At 36.4% G+C, this 22,699-nt stretch overlaps 1 protein-coding gene across 5 annotated transcripts in view; it reads right to left on the minus strand.

The window, feature by feature from the left end:
* Positions 1-22,340, minus strand: part of tead3a (TEA domain family member 3 a) — a 46,698-nt gene extending 24,358 nt beyond the window's left edge. For all 5 annotated transcript variants that reach the window (XM_016497648.1, XM_016497647.1, XM_016497644.1 and 2 more), the window contains exons 1-2: positions 22,165-22,340; positions 6,671-6,921 (exon numbers count right to left, since the gene is read on the minus strand). In XM_016497648.1, coding sequence (XP_016353134.1) covers positions 6,671-6,823 — 153 coding nt within the window. In that variant the 5' untranslated portion in view covers positions 6,824-6,921; positions 22,165-22,340. The remainder of the gene's footprint in view (positions 1-6,670; positions 6,922-22,164) is intronic.
* Positions 22,341-22,699: the final 359 nt, after the last annotated feature.

Consider the following 22,699-nt stretch of genomic DNA (forward strand, 5'->3'; position numbering starts at 1 on the left):
AATGTCTCTTCATTTTCGTTGACCAAAACGAGACGAAACGAAATGTTATAACGTTATTTCGTCTCGTTTAGTCGCGTTATTTGCAGTATTTCTGTTTCCTGTGTCTCACTTCAGGGGCTGCATCAGGTCCAAGACCCACTCGCGGCATTATTTAGAACATTATTATTTAGACATTATTTTATTTTTCGAAAGGAAAGTGTTTCCCAACCGGGGTGTTGTCTGTCGAGAGCAGGGGTGCCGTGTAAAAAATCCTTTTTTAATATTTTGAAATTGCTAAAATGTTCAAAAAAGCAGCTATTATATAATATCCATTTCTAATGTCGCCAATAATTAGAGATGCACTGAAATTCCGGCTGCCGAAAATTAGTTCACCGCTCAGGATTCACTTTCACGTGGTGTGACGCTCTGCGTGTTATCCATAGACTGTATCCCGCTCTCTGCGTGTGCGCTCCGCTCAGTCGCTCACGGCCCATGTGAGTGCTCCACTCATATACCGTTCATGCTCATCGGAACAGCAAAGTCCACTCAAAAATCAAGCTGACAGGAAACATCGATGTAGTAACTAAAACTAAAATTAAAACAGGCCACCAAAAACAACACTACTGGAGGGGTGACCCGCCCATGTTTTATAAAATATAATTTTCTAGGCCATGACTGGATACTTCATCTCATGTGAGTACAACAGATACATCTTCTACTGCATTGTAAAAAACACTCATCTTTTAAAAAGGCATGAAAATAATAAAATTCTCTTACAAAAAGAAAATCTAACATGTTAAAGGACCCATTCTTTGTGACCTTTTACCATATTTTAAAACATTTTTACCTTATTGTAAAGTGTAACAAATATCTTTATAGGTATAGGACTTATTTTAGAAAGAGGACAATAGTTCCTCGGTATACTTTTGAAGTTGCAGCAAAGCGAACATATGCATTTTAGTTGTGACATACCTTTGGAACAATAAATATGTCATATTTTACACTTTTTCTAGAACTGTATGTTGTGGAAGAGGATAGAACAGAAACTTGAATTGCCTACTAAAGAAACAGGTATTTTAGGTGATTTCTTGAGATTAAGGAAAATAAGCTAACTCAGTAACAGAAGAAAATTTGTCACTAGCAATATTCATAAATATAACAACTATGACGTAGATATGCAGAAGGCAATAATTGCAAACAGTACATGTAAATATGTGTGTGTGAGTTCATTTCTGGAAGATCCTGTCTGAGCCACTGGCAATCCGGCAGAACATGTTTTGACTTGTTCTGAAACGGATACGAACACACACCTAAATTGTCAAAACATGCGAGTTGGAGCATGAGACAACTGGACAGTTGGTCCATCTCCACTGTGAGAGATCAAAAAGGTCAAAAATGTTTTCAAATGATACCAACTCACAATACCACTTCAGGCTAGCACTTATCTGAAGTGGAGAACATCTTAAGAACACAGCTCCTGGAGCGTTTATGTATCTCTCAGTGAAATTAAGCCTTCTAATACTTTAAAACACGGAAGGGCAGTGTCCACACCCTGACCTTTGACCACTCCTAAAGAGCAAACCTCCACCTACTGACCCTTAAGTTCTCAACCTTTACTCCTCCACACATCCCTATAGTCTTAATGTTTGTTGCTTTCTTCAGTACTTTCCCTATTTTAAAGCAATAGTTGACCCCAATATGAAAATTTGCTTAAGATTTACCATCAGGCCATCCATGATGTAGACGAGTTTGTTTCTTCAGAACAGATTTGAACAGAACAGATATCAACAAGCTCAATATATGGCTACTACTAACACAAAAGGATGCGTAATGATGAACAGAGCCACAAATTAGCCTAACTCAGAAAAGACATTGAGATCATTTGCTAAGCGTTAGCGTTGATGTATTATTTTTCAAACAGCTTTGACACACTGGCGATAAACTAAAATGATTGCAGGTCGAGACTTTAAACAAGAAACTTGGCAAGACATCACAGGTGCAGGATGACAAATCAAGCTCATTATAGCAGCCAGACACTAGATGGGAAAATCGGATTGTTTAACCAGTCTTACCATGGTGCAACGAGAGTGAACTTTATTAGAAAAGCTGCTTTCTGTTAGAAGACAGCGGGAGTTTTGCAGTGAGTAATGAAGCTCTGAGGAACATTAATGGCCGCTAAATGCTAGCGATGATGATCAGGACAAAATGAAACTCGAACCTTCAGTTTCCACAGCATACCTGAGACAAAATATTCCTATTGCAAAACATAATGAGCTGCCTATAATGACACAGATAGTACTTTAAGGCATCATAATAAAAGATGATATTTATTTCAGCTTTGAGCCCATCCTAGTGTAGTCTAAACTGGAAAACTAGAAAATTGACTGTTTACTATTGTCCTCTTTTTAGAGCTGCTTTACGGCATAATCGAATTTTGTTTACATGGACATGGAAGAGAAGAAATTGTTGAATAAAGTCTTTTTTTTCTTTGCACACAAAAAGTATTCTCGTAGCTTCATAAAATTATGGTTGAACCACTGATGTCACATGGACTATTTTAATGATTAAACAATTCTTCCCCACCGAGTTACGTCTTCCGCCATTTTGGAGAGTAACCAAAAATGTATTCGATGTAATCAGCATTGTTTACGTTCGGGGGGGGGGAAAGTGCGCGCATGAACGTAATCTGCGTAATCAGAGTTGTTTACGCTTAGGGGAAAGCATGCGTATGCGTTGTGATAATCTATAAAATGGCGGAAGATGGTAAATCGGGGGAGAAGAACTGTTGAATAAATTATGTTATTTTTGTTTTCTTTGCGCACAAAAAGTATTCTCGTAGCTTCGCAAAATGGAAGTTGAGCCACTGATGATAAATGGACTGTTTTACTGATGTCCTTGCTATGTTTCTGGACCTGGGAATATTACAGTTGCCTTGCTGTCTATGGCGGGTCAGAGAGCTCTCCGATTTCATCAAAAATATCTTAATTTGTGTTCCGAAGATGAACGAAGGTCTTATGGGTTTGGAACAACATGAGGATGAGTAATTAATGACAGAATTTTCATTTTGGGGTGAACTAACCCTTTAAAAAAGACATAGTTTCCCATTAATAATTCTGAGTTGGTATTAATGTTCTCTCTACTAAATACTGTCCAACATCACACAAGAGGGCAATCTCAGAAATGTACCCCAAAACCCCTTACGAAAATTAACCAAATAAAACAAAAAAAACATGGTTACTATAGCTAAACCATGGTAACCAAAAATTAGCCATGGTTTTGCTACACTTACCATAGTTTAACCATAGTATTTGTAGTAAAACTGTGGTTATAGACATGGCAGTCAACATGCCAAAAAAACATGGTTACTACACTTTAACTATAATAAAACCATGGTTAATTCAATATTAATAAAAGACATTCAATTGAATTAAACATGGATGATTTGACCAAATATTTGTGTGTTCCATGTATTATTTGTGATAATACAATAATTTGTGATTAAAGAATAACAATGTTAACTTAGCATCATGCTAATGTTAAACTCTACTGAAATCTCTATGTGGTTGATGTGAGGAACGCTATTCTACATACTTGAGCACCAGTGACTATTATGCAAGTTGTTGCTTATGTACAGTGTTTCATATCAGTTATATACAAGGTTCCATGGCCGTTAGCATGTTTTGCTATAACATAAAGTAGGTATGTTTTGTAACAGAGCAAACACAAGATGGTGCAGCAAATTATGACAATCAGGATTCTGGATTCATTCTTGGGTTTAGACTTACTTTAGTTATTAGTTTTCAGATATCTAGTGACAATAGATATCTCGCTGCAACTTTACTAAAATGTCTACAGCAAACTCTGAGAGAGCAAATACAATCCACAAAGTCACTAGGGCAGTTCTCTCCTGCCTGCATCAGATAGCCAGACTATTTTAGTGCTGTCTAGTCAAAGTATACATTGCGGCCAGTAAACTTGTGTGCGCTGGGGGTGGAAGAGAGAGAGGGGGCATATCAGGAGACTGTTTGCTTTCGGATATTGACATCAGGGTCCTGGCAGGAGTATCGTAATGGGATGGGCTGTTTGTAAAGAGAGTGGAAGGGGATGATCTTGTCATACGGAGGGAACAGAGCGGGCCCAAGAGCCTCTGTGTGATAATGTAAGCTACCACAAAAGGACAAAATGCCTGGCTGTTGAAACAAACCTTCATCTGTTGTGAGGGGGATTAGAGCTCGTGTGACAGACGTGGGTGGAGTATTACGGCGGAGGACAAGGCCGCAGAGTTGTGGAATGTGTGTCCCCTTCAAGCCAAATGGAAAAACAAAAGAATGTGGGCCGGTCTCCATAAGCCTTTTCTACAGTGAGGGTCAAAGGTCAAAATACCCCAAAGCCAAATGAGCTCATTTGTGTGGGCAATCATATATTAAATCCTAATGCGTACCACATTTGGTTAACAAAAGGATTAGGGGTAGGTCATAAAGTCGAGTTTATCAATGTGACAGTCTAATCCTGGCCTAGTCCATAGTAATTACTGAATATTCATGCTAGTGATTTATAACATCACAAATGTGCTAAAGAAGTGCTTAAAGTGTGGTCACATTTATTGTCGTTTGTTATTTTCATGCCCAAAATCTAGTAATTCACATGCTTACTGCTAAAATGTCAATAGATATGTTGTTCCTCTCCTAGAATGGTGCAATGGAAGCAAAATAAAATGACATACACATTAAATACATTAATTGGCCTACTTTTCTTAAGCAAGGATGCATTAAATTGATTAAAAGTGGAATTGTAAAGTGGAAAAAACTTTTTCAATATTGATAATATCAGAAATGTTTCTTGAGCAGCAAATCAGCATCTCAGAATGATTTCTGAAGGATCATGTGACACTGAAGACTTGAGTAATGATGCTGAAAATTCAGCTTTGCATCACAGAAATAAATTACATATACATATATATATATATATATATACAGGGGTTAAATTGGGATTTGTTATGTGGGGGGGCTCTATGGTATCGAGCTATTATATATATATATATGTATGTATGTGTGTGTGTGTGTGTGTGTGTTTTGTTTTTTTGCAAATATGATTTATTCTGAAGCAATATTCTCATTAGTTTTCTATCAGCTGTGACATAAATCTGCGTGCTTTTTATATTTTATCCAAGGGCATTTTTTTTTACCTTTATAGAGGGCATTTTCTCACTAATCTCATTAATAATTTCATTTCAAATTCTTACATTTGATCTATAAATTAAATTATAATAATGTGATTATCTATACGTTATCAAATTAAAACTGCATTAAATAATTATTATGAGATTATTTTAAATATTTTTGAATATACAAACAAGAAATGATGGTGGAAATTATACTTTTCAACTAAATAAAATTTCGTCCAAACGGCAGATTCATCAGATGTTTATGCATGGGCTAATGAAACTTTGACTCACTCAACCAATTAGTTCAAAACACGGAATCATTCAGCAGTGAATCGGCTGGTTGCTGTGAGATGTGCTGTTTCCGCCTAAAATGTAAGTGACCTAATATTATTGTATTTGCTTACTGAACTGTTTATAGAACTATTAAACAGTCGTAATGGTGAAAACGTTGTGTGATGTTGCCTAACTAACTGCATTTTAAATATAAAAACTTTCCATTTTGAATGTTTACCTCAGGATGCGGAGTTTCTTAGTGTTGCATGTTTTGATTTCTCCTGGAGAGGCTGCGTGAGCCTCGCTTCAGCAGTGCAACCTTATTCCGTCAGTAGATGCATTATATACAGTGGCTATATCCACTATTCGCCACTTACTGTAAATGTAATACAATCAGAATAATACTTGCATTTTGGTGTTTACATAGTTATTTTTGGTCACTGATGTTTTAATCATGTCTGGCGTTAATGAATCGTTACAATTCTAAAAATATTTCATATTATTGCTGTTTTTTCTGTAAATAAAGGTAAAATATTTGGGACAAAAATTTACATTTAATATGAATAGGGCTTAAATGCTACATTTCCTTTCAGTTCAATATTCAAAAAAGTCACAATGTTTGTTTTCTATAACTCTAGTTGGCCTGTAAACAATCATAAACTGACCTCCTTTTAGAAAATATGTGCTTGGTAGCAGCCAGACACATCTCTGTAAAGATGTAGTAATTTATACACTATGACACCCAAACAAACATGAATCCACTCCTTTAAAGTATCAAGTATTTTAATAACTAACGAGTCATGTCTCAATCGTACACCCAGTCGGCTATGATGAATAGAAAACTGTCACACGTGATATAAGGCAGGAGGCTGACTCATGCTTTATTGTGAATGCTGACTCAAAAGGGAGACACAGCATTCCTGTCAGTGGATCCCATGTGGGAATGGGAAAATCTGGAGGTGGGAAGTGTCATAAGTTCACCCTCTGATTCACTTCAAGAAATCTCCCACAGCTTGCATTGGCCCTGTTTGTCCTTACCGTGTTTCACTACATTTTTTTCCAGCATCAGCGCTACTGCAATAAATAGCTGAGCTTTTTTTTTTTTTTTTAGATATTTGGAAAATCTTCAAGTAAGAATCATAAGAATGACTTCTACTCTCCTAAGTTGCTATTGCTTTGCCGGCAAAGTGTGATCTGAGCACTAAGTCCATCAATTGACTCTCGACGGGTGTATTCAGCTTTTTAAGGACTCACCATACATCTTGCCTTCGTCTGAAAGGATGATCTTTCTGCGGCCACAGGGGGGATAAATGGCCAGAGCCTCCTGGAAACTCTGTTCGATGTCAGGGCTCCAGATGCCCTCTGCATCACCTTCCATTCCGGCCTTGTCCATCCCATCCACTCCATCCTCCTGCCCCTCCTCCGGGCTCTCGCTGGTGCTCCACTCGTTGGCTGCAATGATGGCGGCTCCACCTGGGCCCCTACGTGAGCCCTCACACCCAGGACTAGGAGAGAGACCGAAAGAACAACAGGAGGTCACAATTAAAGGAATCGTTCATCCAAAATTTTAATTATTTTTAATAAAACAAAAAACTAAATCAATCCCTCATATTGTGTCAAACCAGTGTGGTGTTATTTCTCTGTGAAACACAAAATTATATATTTTTTTAAGAATCTTCACACAGTGTTTTTTTTTTCCATGTCTGTTGGCATAAAAAGGAAATTCATAGTATCTATTTTTTTAATGTATGTTCTTGATGTTACTGTGAAAGATTCCGCCCCTTTCTTACAATTGGCTGCAAGATTTTATTCAGATCTGCCTGAATCCAATCAAAAACTTACACACAGAAACAAATGCTCACCCTACATTTTTTTTTTTTTTACATTTTCGATAATCCATTTCACTCGGATATCTGTTGCTACTACAGTACCATTTCATGACGACTTGCCCATACAGATCATTCGCTATTTTCCAAGTCATATGAACAGACTGAAATGTATGTCTTTATTAACTCAGAACATATCAGATATCACCGGATCACTGATCCACTAAATTAAACTCTAAAACTATATTAGTCAATCAATCTTTTTTTTGGTTCTAGTTGGTTCTGTTCATTGAATCGGTTTGTCTGAGTCACAAATCTGACTGAACTGAACAATTCATGCAAAAATTGAACTGATTCGTTCATGAATCAGAGATCAGCTCACTAACTCTGTGATCCTGTCACAATATGGCCCTTGAATGAACAGATTTTCAGTGAATAAATACTTCATTTTTTTGTCTGTTCCTCATACAAAACGATCATGTGGATTCTAAAGATTTGAAACATATAGCACATAAATCACCATAATCATGAACCGTTAAACAACTACATGAAGATTCGTCCAAATATCTAACTTTGTGTTCTGTGGAAGAAGGAATACAGGTTTGGAAAGACATAAGGTCTCAGCCGACTTTAGAGGAGCATCAGCTGCCCCTTCCAGGCTGTCTTACAATAACTGGTTAATTGAGACGGCTCAAGACCAATAGGAGGGTTGACAGTAACTCCAGTCATTCCCGATGATATGACCATGAATCTCCCTTTGGCACTGGAGCTTCTCCCAACCCTACTTTAAATAAAGAATCTTGTGGGATCATATAATCATTTGCATAAGCCCTGTCAATTAGTTTATCCCATTATGTGACAGCGGAAAGAGGAGAATTGGAAAGGAAAGACAAAATGGCTGCCGGAGCGGAGGACACACTGAGCTGCCGAGCAAGGCGCCAGATTTTTCAGACTCCCGATGTCAAGTGAAGTTCAGGTGACGAGATATCAGATTTTCAAGGCAGTGCTTTACAGCTTTCGTGAGCTGGAGGGTATTAATAGCAGTGGTATTGAAAATCAAGATAGTGAAGGCACTGATAAATTTCCTTGGTGTCAACAAGACAAGCTGAGCAAGATTGGCCAATGTCATGGTAAAAGCAGACAATGGAGGCCGGCTTTTCACAAATCAATCAATGCAAGCACTAATAGGGGTTGAACAACATATCAACATTTGTTAATCAGTATTTACGTAACTCAAATACTTTAGTTTAGTAATTCATTGTTTAAAATATAGCAATAAGCAGCAATATTTACTACATCGGCTTGGTAGGGATGGGCGATCTCTTATCGTTTGAGATATACCGGTAAAAATTCTCCACACGATAAGAATTCGTCTTCCCGCGATAATAACGATAAAGTCTAGTTGTTGACATATTTCTGTGTACGACTGTGTGGAGTAACGTGAAGGAAGGCGGACGTGAAATTGAGCAGCTCCTTCTACAATCTGGAACAGGTTTGGATAGGGCTTTACAGTGCGACAAAAATCGGTCTGAGCCTTGAGTAAATGTACTACAGTAGCACGTGTGCGACACAGTTTTACATGTGTATGAGTCGTTTACAAACCCGTTGTCCAACAAAGATATTTTCATTTATTGACATGCTTTTTCTCCATATTAACTTCATAGCAGTCGAGTGTTTGAAATAACTTATTTTTGTGATCAGACGTGGTTTCGTATCACAGAATAAGGCAGAAATCTTACTATTTTATAGCATTATATACAGTGATAAAGGCTACGTCGATTAGCATTGCATTATAAATATACTCTGTCCTTATAAAAAATATCCAAGATTGCTTGAAGAACACAGATACCATATATTTTGTGCAATCGCATGTTTATTGTCTTCAGGTTTCCTCAGTTAAAATGCGTTTTATTCAGCTACAGCGATCACTGGATACTTCTTCCTGGAGCATTACTTCTATTATGCATATGTGGAGCCCTCCGGCTTCCAGTATGAATTAAACAGTCATTACATTACGCGTGTACTCAGTAATGCTCACAACACCCTATTTTGGGTAAAAATAGGAAAGATAATACTTTTCTCTAAAGAAACAGGATTCCCTAAATTATCGTCATTGATATCGTTATCGCAATAAATATCAGAAATTATCGTGATACATTTTAAAGCCCATATCGCCCATCCCTACGGCTTGGCTTACTAGAAAATGTGAAAAACATTTTTAAACATTTTAAAGAATGAAGAATTACAAATGACTGTGCAATCACACTGACTCATTTAATTGAAGAAGACAGCTTGAACGAACTGATTTGCAAAAATGACTCAAACTTGTACTGACACATTAGTAAAACATCTGTAGTCTTAACGGTATCACACTCACAAGTAGTGGTCGACCGATATTGGTTTTTTGACAGCCAATGCCGATGCCGATATCTTGGAAAGCAGGGTGGCCGATATAAAGCCGATATAATTGTATTTATTTTAATTAATATTTAAGAAATTTGAAATAATTTGAAAATGGATTAAAAAATAAATTTGCAAAATAAAACATACTTATACTTTAGATGACAAAGTATTTTCCACAAATAAATATTTAATAAAAATATAATTAAAAAGGATTGGGAATGCATTGGGAATATATATATATATATATATTTTTTTTTTCAAATAAAGCCAAGGTAACACTTATTTTACATACAGCACACAGCGAAAATGATAAGAATATGACAGTGGGCAAATGCATAAAGCCCAGCATAATTTGAAGTCACGAATTTAATGTTTAAAGCATTCAATTTGCACGGACTGAAAGTCACGCAGAGAACACGCATGCAGGTCACATGCACACTTCACAAGATCTCACAACTGGATTCGACTAAGTTTGCAAGGTTTGTTAAAATAAAATGTTCATTAGCCATTCAAAGATTTGTTTAAATTATGTTAATGCATATTTGCTGAATGCTGACAGCAAACGAGAAAGTATTATAATTTTTGCCTTTCTATTATTAATATTATAAAAGCAATCGTCATAATCATTTTTGTATACATTTTAATTCCTTTGTTTAACAGTTCTATCTGATTATTAGACAGACTTCTATCCGTATTAGACAGAACTGTTAATGACGACAGCGAACAAGAGGGACAATGTGAGCTGTCAGCGCCGTCAAAATAAAATTCCCGCCTCGAACGCATTGGCTAAACAGAAAAACTTATCGGCCGATGCCGATATTTGATAAATGCCAAATATCGGTCGATATATCATCCTTGGTGATATATCGGTCGACCACTACTCACAAGTCCTCATGACTCAATAAAAAGGGCAAAACTAACCAACTGGCATGGCCTTTATGAAAAAAAATGGCCAAATTTAAGACAATAAAATCATTGCAATATTTGTTTTCTTATATGTTTCTTAAGTCTAACAAAATCAAATTGAACAGCTTGTATTCAATTCATGGCCTTGTTCTGTTTTTCCAATCCCACAATTAATATTTCAATACACTATATAAACTTTCATTATCAACTCTCAAAAGTCTGGGGTTGGTAAGATGACAAAACATGTTTGTGGAAACTTTGATAAATTGTATTTCAGGAATCTTTGATGTATAGAAAATTTGGTAAAAATGAACTTGAAGCCTTTTTGTATAATGCATTATAAAGGTATTGATAATCAGTGTTGGGGAAAGTTACTTTTAAAAGTAATGTAAAGTTACTTTCCTAAAAAAGTAACTAATTGCGCTACTTCGTTACTTTTTATGGAACATAATACGTTATATTACTTTTGCAATACTCAACATGGAAACAAGAGAGGTCTCAATCAATAAATGGAAAACAAAGTAACTTGCGTGCGTTACTTATTAGAAAAAGTAACTCAGATATTTTGTTGTAAATTTAAAAGTAATGCGTTACTTTACTAGTTACTTAAAAGAAATAATCTGATTATGTAATTCAAGTTACTTTTAATGTGTTACCCCCATACACTGGGGTTGATAATGTACATTGTAATGTTATATATATTTTCATAAATATTTGTAACTAAAGTTAAAATGCATAATATTTGAAAGTTTGTTTTTCATGTGTTTTAATGCATTATACTTTCTAATGAATAGATAAGCATTATACTGTACTAACTGTGGTTACTATTATTCATGAGATCATACAATGCATTATAAGGTCCATTAAAGGTCAGCGTTTATATTAAATGTAAATCTTTTATAACATTATGAATGTCTTTACTGTTACCTTTGATCAATTTAATGTGTCTTTCTTGAATAAAGCTATTAATTTCTTTAAGAAAAAAATCTTTTGAATGGCAGTGTATATAGACTTTGTGATCTATCATAACTGCCCCTAATTAAAGTTGGAGACAATTTCTCTAAAAACAAACATATTGTCACACCCCATTGGACTTTTGTTGTGTTTTCATTGCTCATGTGTTCTGTGTGACCTAGTATTCCCTCATGTCTGATTATTGTCATTTGGTTCAGGTGTGTATCATTAATTACCCTCATCAGCCCTCCTATTTAAGTTGTGTTCAGTTCACTGTTTGTTGTCCGGTCTACTATGTCCCTACGTGTGTCTCCTGCCTGTTCTGTCCTGGATTTACCCTTGTGTGGATTTATTAAAGACTATTTGCATTAATCTTCATCTTCTTCGTGCGTTTATTTCACCGTATCGTGACACATATAGGCATTCATCTTAAGGAAATTAGAATCTGTGTCTTCATTCTTTAAAGAAGTCACTGAGGCCATATGCAAAATGATTCTGAAAAACAGAGTGAACTAATAAGAACTGCCCACAAAGCATTTTTGTGGCCATGGATTTGGTGAACGCTCCTCGGCATTCAAACATACTGCAACTTTCTCCAAGACATAAATGCTTTACAATAGATTTATCACTGCTAAGCTATATTTAACTACATCTGTGGTTAATACAAAGTGAAAAACGTCACTAAAAATTTCCGTTATATTTTTTCCGGCCCAAATCCATTAAAACCATGTCTAAAACCGAGTCTAAAATATTTACAGAAGTTTTAGTTGAGGAATTTAAGTATTCATCCCAGCTAGTGACTCTAATATCCATAATATGGCAAATATGAAAGAAAAACCACCAAAACCAAAACACTGGACTTCAGAAACAGCACAAGTGGAGCTAAAGCGGTTATCATAAGGAGGTACTAGAGAACCACTGGTATGGACCTACAGAGAGAGAAGGGCTGACATTCCAGACATGCCCTTATTAAGAAAGCCACAGTGTCGCTAACACACGCTCTGACCATCTCTCTCTCTCTCTCTCTGGAGATCTGTTGTGTCACCCGCACCTCCGTCCTTCCCCTCCCGTCCTCTTCTCTCCTTCCCTCTCGCTTACGAGCACCCCAGTCCAAAAAAGGCCTGAAGAACAGGGAAATCAAAGGGGGTGGGAGTGGGAGTGTGGGTTGCCTGACCAATTTAGGCATCCACTAAGGCTCAGGAAACACACAGAGTTCTCCCCAAGGACAATACTGCTGTTGTATGTGTACTGGGTTCATAACTTTCACATAGCCATAACTAGAAATCACACATATTATTAACAGTCAACATACACACGGCTGTTTCTTTCTTAAAGCATGTGAATTGTTGTGCATTTTCTCCATTATGTTTGGGAATTTGTGTGTAGTGCTGATGAGTAAATATTGACCTTGGTTTCAAGCATGTTGCCTTATCTATGAGCAGACATCATGAAAAGGTCACCCGCCGACTCCAGCAGCGCTTGGCCTCTGAAGAGACATCGGTTTACAGAATCAAGTGACAAACCAAAAGCATCCAACACTCTTGATGGATAACCAGTGTTCATTAAAGAAGCATCTTGTCTAAACCTTTAACCCCACATTATGCTATTATAAACACTTTGAGGGGGATTTATTTGACCGACTTCTTTTATCTGACTTGCTTTTGCTGAATGAATCTCAAGAAAGCTCTAATGAATGCCAGCTTCATATATTCACCGCAAAATCAACAGAAAAAAATAACACTGATATAATCTTCATGACAATCGATTACTATAGTTATTCGAATTATTGTAATGCTAAAAAATATAATTTTATTAAATTATTTTACATTGTAGATATGCACTACTGTTCAAAAGTTTGGATTAAGTAAGGTTTTTTTTTTAAAACAAATTAATACTTTTATTCACCACAGATGCATGCATTTGATCAAAAGTGACAGTAAAGACTTTGATAATTTTACAAAGGATGTATTTCATAAAAACACTTTTCTTTCGAACTTTCTATTCATCGAGGATCTTGAAATGAATGTATCCCAGTTTTCACAAAATATTAAGCACCACAATTGTTTCCAACATTAATAATAATAATAATAATAATAAATGTTTATGAAGCAGCAATTCAGCATATCATAATGATTTCTGAAGGATCATGTGACACTGAAGACTGGAGTAATGATGCTGAAAATTCAGCTTTGATCACAGGAATAAATTACATTTTAAAACATATCCACATAAAATGGTTATTTTAAATTGTAATAATATTTTCCAATATTGTTGCAAATAAATGCATAAGTGACTTCATTTAAAAACATTAAAAAGCTTAGTGACCCCAAACATTTAAACAATAGTGTATATCATAAAATATTTATACATCATGGTAATAATTACTGATTTTACACTATGCTTAAAGTAATTAAATTATTATTGAATTTCAATAATTAAAAAAATATGTGACCTTTTTTAAAGAATTACAAGGGTAATGTAATTAATTGCATTTATTTATTCATTTATATTTTGTTGAGTTGAGCCAGAAATGTTTTATTAGGACAAATTCTCAACACTTGACAAGAACATTCTGCTACATTCTGAGCTAATACTGCATCTTGTGATACTAGGTGGATAAATAACCATTATTTTTTAGCGATTCACAAATTCAGTCTGAGTTTATCTGACAGAGGCTGAGCAGCACAGACAGGAGGTAGTTCTCTTCGGAGACTTGGAAAAACAGCTGCAATGCTTGTCAACAGGGAAAGGGCCTTTGCTCCTCAACAACCCTCCTCTTGCACACTCCACACCGACACACACACACACACCCTTTCACAAAGAACAACAGGGCAACAAGTAGACGAGCAGCTGCTGCCCTAGATCGGATTACAGATAAGGATGGCATTTTAAGGCATGGGCAAGTTACGCTGAACCCTCTGATGGTTTAATGGGCCGTTAAGAGAATATGTGAATCTAAATGCTGTATCGACGTCAGTTTAAGTGTGTTTTATTTCACCAGGCAACTTGACAAGATCCTGCTAACACTGCCCTACATGGAGAAGCACTTTGCCTGTTTTAGAGTATGGTCTTCAAAACGGTCTAAACCAAAATATAGATGCTTTGAAGAAATGCCTTAAAAAAAACATTTCTAAAAACTTTCAGGAACACATTTGTGTCTAATCTGCACAACATTCAAATATATTTATCAAATCTTCCTGGATAACAGAGTGAGGAGGATGGCTACTACACTGACACGTCCAGATCGTTGACAGCCATGCAAAAAGCTCTTTATATATATGGTAGGTGGCAGACTGCACATTGGACACACAAAAGAGACAAAGACATGTTAAAAAGAGGCAAGATTGAAGTGTCTCTCTCTTCCTTCTGTGGACCCAACCCATGTCAAACCTGTACAACCTGCTACTGCAGTTTATGAGAATCCCAACCCCCTTTCTTCAAGGAGTATCATTTAAATTTACTGCATTTTTTCCCTCTTACTTACGAAAGCCGGAGGCCAACTATTATTTTCTTTCTTTCTTGTTTTTTCGTGATGTTGACATAAAAAAATAGTTGCTTTTGTTCATAACAAACGGAAACGAAAACAATTTGTTTTTATTATTATTATTTATTATTGTATTCGTTTTCAGGTTGATGTTGAAATCATGAAAAAACAACTGTTTTACTATTTTGACACCACAAGAAAACAATCATTTCAACAATCAAACAATAAATTCAAATATGGATAGTGATGAGAAAAGAAATTATACAGCAACGAAGTGAGAAATTGGAATGTTGCAAGCTGGATTTGAACTCCCGTTTCCCACTTGAGCACCAAGGCTCAATATGTTAAGGAAATAACCAGGTATCTTTATGAATAAAGGTCCCACAACACTAGAGAAAGAGCAACGAGACTACAGTGAATGTAATTTCTAAAGTAACAACTGAACCTTTCTCTTACCAATTATTTTCAGCCAATTGAAGCCTAAAGTATGGGACATAGAAAAGCTACAATTTACTCAACTTTTGAAAGCATGACAGAGCATCACTTTCACAGATTCTTGCTTGTCAGTAGTGCTCTCTGATGTAATCCCTAGCATGTAGCTGCCCCAAAACCATCATACAGTGCATGTTTACATATTTATAATAATCTCCAATGGGGCTTTCTCTCAGACTCCCAGATGTTCACTGTCCATCACCCAATTTCCTCTCCAGACGTTCATACACCCTAAATCCTGACCAGCATGCTTGTGGTTGCCAACATGTGGCCCGTGTAACATATGTAGCCATATCATATCATATCATATCATATCATATCATATATGTAGCCATTCCACAGCATATAAATTCACCTGGCAACAGTCATCGAAAGCCAATGAAAACAGTGAAATCACCACTCACAGATCTCATAAATCACTGATTTGGAACATTTCATATAAACATGAACTTCACAAACCACAAGAACAGCGGGAAACTTGACTCATCTGATTTTAAAAGCATTCTTTGCTAGCATTGCTAAGCTAACATGCCAATACTCTAATAAGCATAACAATATGTAGTACAAATGAGTACAATAATCGATGATGAATTGCACTAAATCATTTTTAAGTAATACTTTTCAGTACGGAATGAATTCTAAATGGTTATAAACATTTATCAGAAATTGGATGTCAGGCATTTTAAATATTTTAGTCACAATGCTTTCTGAGATTGTTTTATGTATGAAGTGATGCTCCTTTAGAGTTTGGCTCAATCAAGCTGTCTTGTCAGGTAGCGTAATTAATTATCCTACTTTAAAGGGTTAGTTCACCCAAAAATGAAAATTCCATCATTAATTAATCACCCTCATGTCGTTCTAAACCCGCAAGACCGTTGTTCATCTTCGGAACACAAATTAAGATATTTTTGATGGAATCTGAGAGATCTCTGACCCTCCATAGACAGCAAGGATATTACCACGATCAACACACAGAAACGTAGCAAGGACATCGGTAAAATAGTCGATGTGACATCAGGGGTTCAACCGTAATTTTACGAAGCTACGGGAATACTTTTTGTGCACAAAGAAAACAATAATAACGTAATTTATTCAACAATTCTTCTCCCCGAGTTACCGTCTTCCACCATTTTGGAGAGTTTCCACTGAACGTAATCAACATAATCAGCGTTGTTTACGTTCAGTAGAAAGCGTGCGATGCTGAACGTAAACAACGGTGGTTACGTTCTGGGACACTCTCCAAAATGGCAGAAGACAGTAACTCGGGGACAAGAATAAATTACTGAATCAATTAAGTTATTATTGTTTTCTACAAAAAGTATTCTCGTAGCTTCGTAAAATTACGGTTGAACCCCTGATGTCACATGGACTATTTTACCGATGTCCTTACTATGTTTCGTATTATCCTTGCTGTCTATGGGAGGGTCAGAGAGCTCTCAGATTACATCAAAAATATCTTAATTTGTGTTCTGAAGATGAACGGAGGTCTTACAGGTTTGGAACGACATGAGGGTGAGTTATTAATGACAGAATTTTCATTTTTGGGTGAACTAAGCCTTTAAGGTGCAGGCCTACAGTACGTTCACCTATAAGCCTACAGTTCACAAAACAATTCAAATTCAGTCAGCATATTTTTACCCTCAAGCTGTTCCAAACCTATTAAGACTTCTTCTTGGGAACACAAATAACAACATTTTGAATATTTTAAATGCACATAAATAGAGCCTATCAAACACTGTGAACAAGCTCAATCAAACTTTCTTAACGCGCAATAACCAATGAGGTTTGTTCTCGCAGGTCAAGCAAGTACAGTTGAGCTTCTGTATTTACCAAGCTCAATGGATGTGCTCTGATCAGTTGATTATTACACAACCAGTAAAAACTAATAACACAGGCTCATCCGGGTAACTGCAGTTGGCACTATTCGCTTGCTGGGAACAGCTTTTTAAAACGTTAAAGGGGTCCTATTATGCTCTTTTACAAAGTCTTGATTTTGTTTCGGGGGTGTACTAGAACAGGCTCTCGTACTAGGTTGTTCGAAAAACACATTATTTTTCACATATTTTACATTATTACAACACCGCCATGATTTTTATATTGCCTAAAACATCCAAAGTAGTTTGACCAAGAACATGCAGGTATTGTACATAATCGACCAATCGTGGTGCGTCGCGTGTGAGAAGGTGAGAACGATCAAAGCGATGCAAATACGCGCACGTGTTTGTTCGTTCGTTCGACTTGAAGCTGCGCACCGATTGTGGTATGACACCAAAGTAGAAAGTACCACGAGAGCGATTTGAAAGCATAAGGAGCCGTCTGCTCTGCTCTCTATAGCTCTCCTGAAATAATGTCATACAACGATTGATCTGCACAGTGCTAACAGCCAAAACCTGGATATTTTAGGCAATATTATAGAAATCCTGGCAAGGGTGCATCCCGTAAAAATGGCCCGTATGGTCACCCTACTCCGACATAGTGATAACACTCGTTGCCTTCTCTAGTGCAGCTCAACCAGTTCTCGTCCCATTCGTCGATCTTTGTGATATCACAAATCTCGTAAAATATGCGTTGTAGTCCAAACGAGTCATTCGTTGTAGTTTTTGAAAAGTGATTTCTGTTCAATAAAATATCTCCTTTTGAAGTGGACTTTGAGCTTTGTAACTTTGCAGATTTTTTTTTACGCTCAAACAGAAACATTACAGACTAACTAAAGTTGAAAAAGTGAAAAAGCATAATAGGACCCCTTTAAAACTCAATTCAATATTATGTGTACAACTATTTAATTGTGTCATCCTGGTATCGTGGACTCACTCTCTTGTTTCAAACAAACGCAGCAGCTGCAACGAATCAGTTTCATCTTAAATCAATATATTTTATTGCCATAATTATTTATGTGGTGAAATGTTGTGTAATAAGTGCAATGACTCACCGTATCCCTTAAATGTCTGTCTAGTTTGAACTTGCTGTTGCTAGCAACTGCTTTCTTCACAGAAGCTTTGTGTTCAAATATTTCAACTCAGATCAATGTTTCATTTCTAATTATTTCTTTTTGTGGCAGGCAGCTGTGTAATGTACATCCAGCCTGACAGGCTTATCAGCATCCCTAAATTAAATTTGTTCATTATATGAATGTAGTGAATGTGTCTCTTCAGAATATTTGGATTAAACGGCTTAATTTATATGGATTACTTTCATGATGTCTTCGTGAACTTTTTGAAGCATGAAAGTTTTGGTTTCGTGAAATTTTAATGGATGGACTAAAATGTTGAAATAATATATTAATAATTGATTCACTTGTGTTTTGAAGATGAATGAAAGTAGTATGGGTTTGGAATGACGACAGTAGAAAACATGATACAATTTTCATTTTTGAGTAAAGTTTCCTTTTGAAATGAACTTGAATTCTTCCATATGACTAAGAAAACAATATAGGTCTACGCCGCATGTGTAAAGAATCCGTCACACATATCTAAGTCCAAACTAAAACGACCAACACCAGATGATCAACAGGAAATTATACGAGTGACAATTTGGAAGTCTGGATTTACAGACGCACCACACCTGACCTCCACACCCCAGGTGCTGAGACGCACAAAAACGGGTCAAGGTCAACCTTAAAATCTTGCCCTAAGGACGTCAGAACTACTCGTGTTGATCAGTAAGTTACTGTTCCTCACACAGTGGACTGGTCTGAAGCACAAATAACACGCTGCAATGCTATTTAAAGCAGTGAGCTCACCAAACACACTTGTCATGTTTTGCAGGCCCTCTTGAAGCTTCACAGCCAGTGTTAAGAAAATTCTCTTACATTTACAGAGGAATAAAAATACAATGAAATCTGAAAATATTCCATGTTCTAAACATTTCGTAATATTATTGCCCGAATGAATGGCTATATAAATAAAAATAGAGGAAAAATCATACAATACTCTAATGTGGCACTGTTCAGTGTTCTTGCTTAACAGATATTCAGATTTAAAAAGAAAAAAAATGTCAGGAAATGAAAAAGATGGTATTCTTATAATAATAATAATGATGATGAATCTAACTGGATGCACCTGAAAGCATTTGAAGGAATTTAATATTTTGTTGGGATAAAGTCTATTGGGGAGCATTTATGTGAGAGAAGAGTTCATACTTCAACAAGTGTTCTCAAGGAAACTTCTGGAGTTGTTATTTTTTTCTTGGCACCACTGTTACAGTCTGTCACATTTGTTACAAGAAATTCTCCTCTGATTGCTCACCGTAAACTTACACAACCTGAAAAACCTGTTCAATCTCTGCACGGCGAAACTGAGGGGTGCGTTGATCTTACACGACTGAACCAAGATGCATGAGATCTTAAATGACTTAAAAGACTATTTCTGATGAATGGGATTATTACACTCCCTCTAACAGCTATAACTGAATCATACCGATCATTTTACGCACAACGCCGGGCATTATAATTCAAGACAGAAAAAAACACTAAGCAGTCTAATTTTGTCATGAATAGGCTGGGATTTATGAGTTATTCGTACAGGCTTAAAGCTAATTAACCTACATAAATCACAAAGACGTTGCCAATATTACATGACGTCTAAACCACTTTTCTTGACACACATTTACACACTTTCAACTTTTTTTTGAGCATGGTTTAAACTTCTTAAAGTTTATTCATAAACAGTGGTTTTAAATGCTTTTATGATTACATGTTATACAGCTGGCCTGTTTTTAATAACTAAAAAGAAAATTATGTATTTTAAGTAGTGCTGTCAATACAGCATATATTTTGAAAATATTTACATGTATTTATTTATATTCATATAAATTATATCATATATAAATATATTTAATATATAAACAACATATTTTTCTTAAATATATACATGCATGTGTGTGTATTTATATATACATAATAAATATACACAGTACACACACATATATTATGTAAACAAAAACATTTATTTTGGATGCGATTAATCGCGATTAATCGCTTGACAGCACTAATTTTAAGACAACATTGTTTTGGACAGCTTTGATCAAGTCATTTAGAAATGCAACAATTTTCATTTATTTACAAAGATCTGGGTACATTTTTACTTTTGATAATTCTATTACATATTATATATCAATTATGTATATTACAACCCTCTACATTGCGAGTAAATCACTCGCATATGCGACTAAATCTTCACTCTGGGCAACTAAATGATGTCTAATATTAGCCAATGGCTAATAAATTCTCAGATTTTACTCGCCAGTGTGTGAGTTGGAGGCTAAGTATAAGTTTAACTCCGATATGTTTTCACTCGCCGAACACACTGACTGAGCGCTTCAGAGTTTCTCTCTCAGTCAAGCGATTTTTGCTTTTTTTCAGTTCATCTCAATGGATGCGCAGCGCACCTGGATTTGACATACCGTGAACTCTAGTGTAACGGCGCATGACTCGCCGTCGCTTTCTCTCACACACGCAAAGTGAGAGCGAGCAAGCGAAAGAGTCTTACATAACATGCAGAATTGACGCGCTAAATGTAAACGATATTCATATGGGGTCATATGATGCGATTAAAATTTTTCCTTTCTCTTTGGAGTGTTACAAGCTCTTGGTGCATAAAGAAGATCTGTAAAGTTGCAAAGACTAAAGTCTCAAATCCAAAGAGATATTCTTTATAAAAGTTAAGAGTCAACCACTCCTACGTAAAACGCCTCGTTCTAACACACCCCCACATATCTACATCACGATGTGGGAAGATTTGCATAACGCCGCCCAAATGTTCACGCAAAGAAAGAAGGCGTAACTTTTATTCTCGCTGTAGTTTTGTTGCCGCCGCTGCCATGTCGTGAAGGCGCTGTGTGTTTCGTTGTGAAAGCGAAACTACTTTGTTTGGTCTTCCAAAAGAGGACGATATCCGCTTTGTCATGCCTAGAGCTGATCCGTGCTGGTCGCTGAGGAAATACATGAACTTCGCGCTGTGGATCGCCGGATCGGCTTTCACCGTGGACGAAGCAGAGTCCAGCCCGGGGTCGTCACATGTGGTTGCCGCAAGCTCGCTGGCCACGGCGTTCTCAAGCCCGCCGCCGCTCACTCAAGCCCTCCGTGTGTTTCGTTGTGAAAGTGAAACTACTTTGTTTGGTCTTCCAAAAGAGGACGTATAGTATAGTATTTCAGTCTGGCGAGTAAACGAAAAAATGTACTAGCCAATGGCGATTCAATCGCCAAGATGTCCGTAGAGGGTTGATTATTAGAACATATAACAACAAAGAAAACTTTTTAAATTAATGTAATTATTAAATTAATGTATTGACCACGCACACATACTAGTTAGTTTAGTTAAAAAACGAAAAGAAAAGAAAAAGAAAAAAACTAAATGTATATCAATCCTTATTTCTTCTCAATTAGAAAATATTTGAAGACAAGCAATGAAACCATAATTAAATGTGAATAAATTATTTGCTCCACTGAATCAGTAGCTACTTCAAACTTTCTCATACTCATCATAGTGTTCATATCCCACTGAATCATGTGCGTATTGAAATATCAGTAATAAGTTTACATCTGTAAAGCCAGGTGTGTGTGTGCGCGATGCAACATCACTGAAGCAGCTCCGAAAAAATGCCAAAAATGAGAATGATGTAAAAACTGCAGCGCGAGCGCAATGACTGCAAGAAACAAAGGAGCGCAACAAGAGTTGTGCACTTACCTTAAACGCAAACCTCTGCTCTATAGTGGGCAAAAAGGGATTTCAGGCTTTATCTCATGAGCGCATTTACAAATGCAAACCACGGTGATGTTTTTGAAGAAATATTTCTCCCGATTTCACAGTAAAACTGGAATGTGAAGTATGACTTCGGTATGAAATCACGGCGAAACCGAGCGGAGCGCTGGAGGAGGAGTCATGAAGGACGAGGCCGTCAAATCTCCACCCCACTCCAACTTCTCGAGCAAATCTCACGCGTGGGGATCAGATGCGCTCATTGGCTGAGCGTGTTTTAAAATCTAGACTGCATTTTTGGGCATGACTGGTACTTTCCTAACTGACTCAGCTAACTGAAAAAAAAAACGTAATAATAATAAATAAATGCACTTTTTTTGTTATAATTCATGCTGTTGCTACTAATTTTTGGGGCGCATTCATCGTTTTTGGGCATCATAAAAGTGCAAGTAGTACAAACTAACACGTTTTATTTGGCTTCATTTATTTTAAACTCCACTCCACTTAATATGAACTGTTCAAT

Source organism: Sinocyclocheilus anshuiensis, unplaced genomic scaffold, assembly GCF_001515605.1.
Source record: "Sinocyclocheilus anshuiensis isolate Anshui unplaced genomic scaffold, SAMN03320099.WGS_v1.1 scaffold130, whole genome shotgun sequence".
In the NCBI taxonomy this organism is placed as follows: Eukaryota; Metazoa; Chordata; class Actinopteri; order Cypriniformes; family Cyprinidae; genus Sinocyclocheilus; species Sinocyclocheilus anshuiensis.